General features: G+C 53.0%; 1 protein-coding gene across 2 annotated transcripts in view; it reads left to right on the plus strand.

The window, feature by feature from the left end:
• Positions 1 to 5,000, plus strand: part of LOC126577887 (mucin-19-like) — a 15,496-nt gene that overhangs the window by 7,881 nt on the left and 2,615 nt on the right. The window contains exons 4-5 of one of the 2 annotated variants that reach the window (XM_050239917.1): positions 1 to 4,333; positions 4,664 to 5,000. The exon at positions 1 to 4,333 is cut by the window's left edge and continues 3,242 nt beyond it; the exon at positions 4,664 to 5,000 is cut by the window's right edge and continues 674 nt beyond it. In XM_050239917.1, the coding sequence (XP_050095874.1) occupies positions 1 to 4,333; positions 4,664 to 5,000 (4,670 nt within the window). The other variant, XM_050239908.1, reaches the window with a different exon arrangement.

The following is a 5,000-nucleotide window of genomic DNA, read 5'->3' on the forward strand; positions in this document are numbered from 1 at the left end:
ACGACTGTTCCTGGCGCCGCTGGGCGAACTGCTCTCGGGACCATGGTTTCCACCAACCTTCAGTCGTCTTCGAACGTGGGAACCACTGTAGCTACTACGAATGCCTCTACGGCGGTCGACCGAACTACTGCTAGCGATCAAATCGGTTCAACGATGTCGATTCCAACCAACGTTACTCATCAAGCAATTTCGCAATACTGTGGCAACAATAATCGCAGCTTAATGGATAAATACACCATCGCATCAGGTACGTTGGCAACGACACCAAGTACGACGGCTATGACGACGGTCGCAACTCAGCAACCCTTTGTTAGTGGCAGTAGCGCTTCACCCAACAATTCCACCATTGCCGCCGGCAACGTTCAGAATCCCTCTCCCGCTGGCGAGGAGTTGCGAGTGCCACCACTACACATCAGCTTGCGAGGGAAGAACTCTGTTGTGATAAAGAACGCGCGAAAGGATCGGAAGAAAAGTCAAAGCGGTGGCGAAGATGACAGCAGTGACAACGGAGGCAGCGGTAGCAGTAACAGTGCTCCTCCTTCAAAAGTCGTTTCAGCTTTCAGTAAAAGAGGAAACCTTACTGACAGTAACAGCAGTGCGTCGAACAGTAGCTCATCAACCGCTTCAAGTCCACCCTCGAATGTTCATCAACAGAATCACATTGGTCCAATCACATCGGTAACTGGCACAGATTCCGATGGAGTGTCATGTGCACCAACGCCGAATAAGCGCACAGCCGCTGATGCGCTGGCGCCCTCCTCCAACCATAGTCCAAACGGGATCGTGTGCCCGGAGAAGAAGCGGCGGTTGAGCAATGGTACAGCGAGTATGATCACGACCACCAGTACTGTTGCCAGCGATGCCAATAAACCTGAAGGGAATGTCCCTGTGTCGTCGGCCAGCTCCGATAGTTCCGGAACCGTGGTTACGGCTGTAACGGCCGGTGTTCAGGAAATTCACGATATCTACGAATCCTTGATCACCACCTCGACTAGCGGACCGATCGGTTCGACGAACGTCGGTACGGTGATTCCGTTGAATTCTGCCACAAATGCCACAAAAAACTCGAAAAGCTCCGGTGCGAATAGCAGCAGTAACGGTACTGGAATGAGCAGTAGTAGTAGTAGTAGTAGTAGTAGCAGCAGCAGCAGCAGCAGCAGTCTCACCGCAACTACTTCGACGGCTCTAATCAGCAACAGTAGCATCATCATCAACAACAATAACAACAACAATATTAACAATAATAGCAGTAACTATGGAAAAAGTCACAAAAATCTCACCATCAAAGCAAAATCTTCGTCGTCACCGGGTGGGGTTGAATCTACTGCCGCCGACTCGCCGATGGCGGATGGCAGCGTTGCTGCAGCATCCACTGACACGCCTGCTTCGCCAACGTCACCACCGGGAGCAGCAACAGCTGTCTCGCAGGAGGCAAAAGGTGTGACGGCAGGAACCACAACCACATCATCTACCTCAAGTGTGCAAACCTCCAAGGATGACGGTAGCGAGCATTCACCGTTAGTGAACCATCATCATCATCATCAGCATCATCATCATCATCATCATCATCATCATAACTATCACATAGAGGAAGAACATCATAGTAACAATCGACCACCGGAGCAGTTGCTCGCAGACGGAGCGGAATCGAATGCGCTCTCTGGCAAAGATACATCGACGGTAGCAGAAGAACCGAATAAGGAACGGCAGGAAGAAGAAGAGCTGAAAGCAGTGGACAGTAGAAAGTCATCTCCATCGACTGGTTCCTCGGCGACGTTGGCCACATCGATAACGACGCCGAGCTCGTCTACAGTGATGACTACAGCGGCCGTGTCGGCAGCTGCAGCAGCGGCTGCGGCATCTGCGGTAGCTATAGGAGGAGTCAACCACCATCACCTCCTCGGTCACGGCAATGTGCGCGGTTCACCCGGATCTCAGGCGCAGGGTGAAGACAGTGGCATCGAATCGATGGACGCCCTCTCAGAGAAGAGCCCCCACCAGCTGTCTTCCCTCAGTCCGCAGGGAAGGAACGCCAATGGTGGGATTGGTGGGAGCGGCGGGGCAAGCAGCGTAAGCAGCAACAGCAGTACGAACGGTAGCAGCAGTAGTAGTAGCTCCAGTGGCAGTGAAGTAGCCTGTGATGGCAAACAGATGCTACAGATCGGCGATACGCCGGAAGACGATTACCAAGACATCGAAGCGGTGCTGGCTAAGATGGAAGGGTTGAACGACGGCGAGGCGAAACTGAATGGCGAACACCAGTTGTCGGTAGTCCGATCGGAAACGCTCCGGAAGTTGCTGCAACAACAGCCTGATCCCGAGACGCTAGATCGAGCAAATTTGAGCAAGATTCTAGATGACATCGATGCTGATCAGTCGCTGGTTGTTACTGACAACGGTTTGCTGGAGGATAGTTTGCACAGCGAGATTCACGATGAAACGTCCAAAGCCATCCTGGAGAAGGACGTAGTAGAAACAGTGGAACCGAAACAATCGATCACTGTGAAGCGCAGAACGACAGAGGAACGGGACGAGATCTCCGAGGTAAAAAATAAACAGCCCTTGGCAGTAGCAAACTGCATTGCACCGCCAGTGAAGGGGCCCACAGTCGAGATCAACAGCAACCATACGGACCTGACGGAGGTGGTTAAGTTGGAGGATCGGAAACAGCAGCTAAACGCAGTCAAACTCTTAGCCGATGGGGATTGCGGCAGCAACAACAATAGTAAGGATAGTCCTAGTGTGAAAAGCGAATGTGATAGTAAAGTAATGATACTAGTTGATGGTAAACAACACTTAGTTAAGTCTGATCCCGAGGAGGCTATCGTTAGTAGTGTAAAGAAGGGTTTGAGGAAATCTTCCGACGAGCAAGCTGTGGTAATTTCTGCCACTGCTGCCCTTACCGAGATGCGCAACATTTCGCCAACGCCGATTGTAGCCGTTGTGAATAGCGTGAAGATTGAAAGCGTATTGCCAACATCGCCGTTGTCAGCAGCAGTGACACCGGGGGCCGCTGCTGCGACTGCTAGTAGCGAAGTGAAAGCTGAACCGAAAAGTCCGGCAACCGGAGAACCATTGATCGAGCTGAAACCACGCCACGAGCAACCACCGTTGTACAGCTATTCCAGTGGAAAGGCTCGCGAAAGACGCACGGCTGCTGCAGCCAGCGATGGTAGTCATCCGGGTGGGGCGGTTGTGGAAAATAGATCACGACGGAACTCCAGCGCCTCCCGAAGCTCGAGTGTCGACAGTGGAGGTGAAGCTGCTGCATTAGAAACGGAAGAGCAGCTGAATTCGGGAACGCTAGTTTCCTCATCACCAGCTCCAGAATCGTTGACTGTAGAAGAAAATTCAAAACAGTCGACCGGAACTGCAGATGAAGCATCATCGACCCAGTCTAATGATGTCTCACAAGGACCAGCACCACCACCATCAGTATCCTCAACTTCTGCCTCGGTGGTATCGACAGCAGTGGCTGAAGAATGCCAACCGAAGGGTAAAGCTGATTCGGAAGCGAGTGGCAAGGAAATGTTGACGCAACTTTCGATCGAAATTCCATCTCATACGGACAGCGGAGAGCATCGAATACGTACTAGGGCTTCGAGCAAGCTTGAGAGTCCGCTGGAGCTTCCTACTCGCCAAAGCCCTCTGGCTGCGGCAGCTACGGAGGCGACGAGCATCCCAGCAACTGCTTCTACCACAGGGTCTACCGTCCCAACGACAAAAGTGGCAGGAGGAGGAGGGTGTGCGGCGGCAACAGGCGGAAGTAACGGTAGCATCCCGGCCAGGCAATCCGGGATCCATCATACACATTCCTCTGTTACGATTGGCGGCAGCTCGATTGCATCCGCGTCCCCAGCGACGACAGCCAGTAGCGGTACTAATGAACGAACAAGTCCCAAGGGCACTGGTGCATCTGTTCCGGCCAAGGCGACCGCTACTCCAGCTAGCAACAAGCGAAAACGCCAAGGTTCGGAAAGCTCGACACAATCCACCATCAGCGAGAATGACTTTGTACCGACGCGAGCGAAAAAGTCGCGCAAAGCCGTGGCGGCAGCGACAGCGAGTGCAGGATCGTCAACCAGCAATGTTGTTGGATCATCTGGATCTCAAGAGTCCACTGGGGGCAAGGTGCACCAGCGCAGATCGACAGAGTCGATCGCGAAAGGACGAATGTCGCGGAAAGCAGCTGCTGCAGCAGCGGCGGCAGCAGCAGCAGCAGCAGCAGCAGCGGCAGCAGCCGTCGCAGCAGCACCAGCAGCAGCGACCGCATCACCGGCAACAGTGGTGGTCGATTCTTCGGACAGTGACGAACCGCTGATCGAAATTGCGGGTAAAGCTCGAAACTCTAAACTAACCTCCAAATCCAGCTCAACAACTTCCATCACCTTTAGCAATGCAACCACTACTTCCACTGTCCAAATTACTAGCGATACCTCTACTACTTCTACCAATTCTACTCCTGCTTCTATTACTACTACTACCACCACTACTACTATCATCTCTACCACTATCAACAACGCTAGTATTACTACTACTACTTCCAATACTATGGCTGCAAATGCTACTTCGTGCGCTACGACGACTACTGCCTCGTACAAAGCGACCATGGCAAGCTCAGCAGCCGAATGTACTACTACAGTGTCCAACTCTCCAACAACAGGTGCTGCTGGCGCAACGGGTAGCGGTCCTACGATCGTTAGCCATGGTAGCGGTCGCGTAACACCTCTGCAAAGGTCGTCCTCCTCATCACCTGCATCGTCGTCAACATCAGCATCCCCGTCACCTTCGTTAATGGGTACCAGCGCGGCTGCTGCTACGACACATAAAGCAGTACCCGCTACTGTTGGCTATAGTGGACCGGCCGGGAGTGATCGTGAAAAGCTAGGGCGGAATTCTCAAAACAAATCCTCGGCAGGAGGGGCGACCGTCAGTGCAAAAGTTGGCGGCCAGATGCACGGAACTTCCGCGCAAACGTCGTCGACAGGTACCGTTCCTTC

Source organism: Anopheles aquasalis, chromosome 2 (genome assembly GCF_943734665.1).
Source record: "Anopheles aquasalis chromosome 2, idAnoAquaMG_Q_19, whole genome shotgun sequence".
Taxonomy (NCBI): Eukaryota; Metazoa; Arthropoda; class Insecta; order Diptera; family Culicidae; genus Anopheles; species Anopheles aquasalis.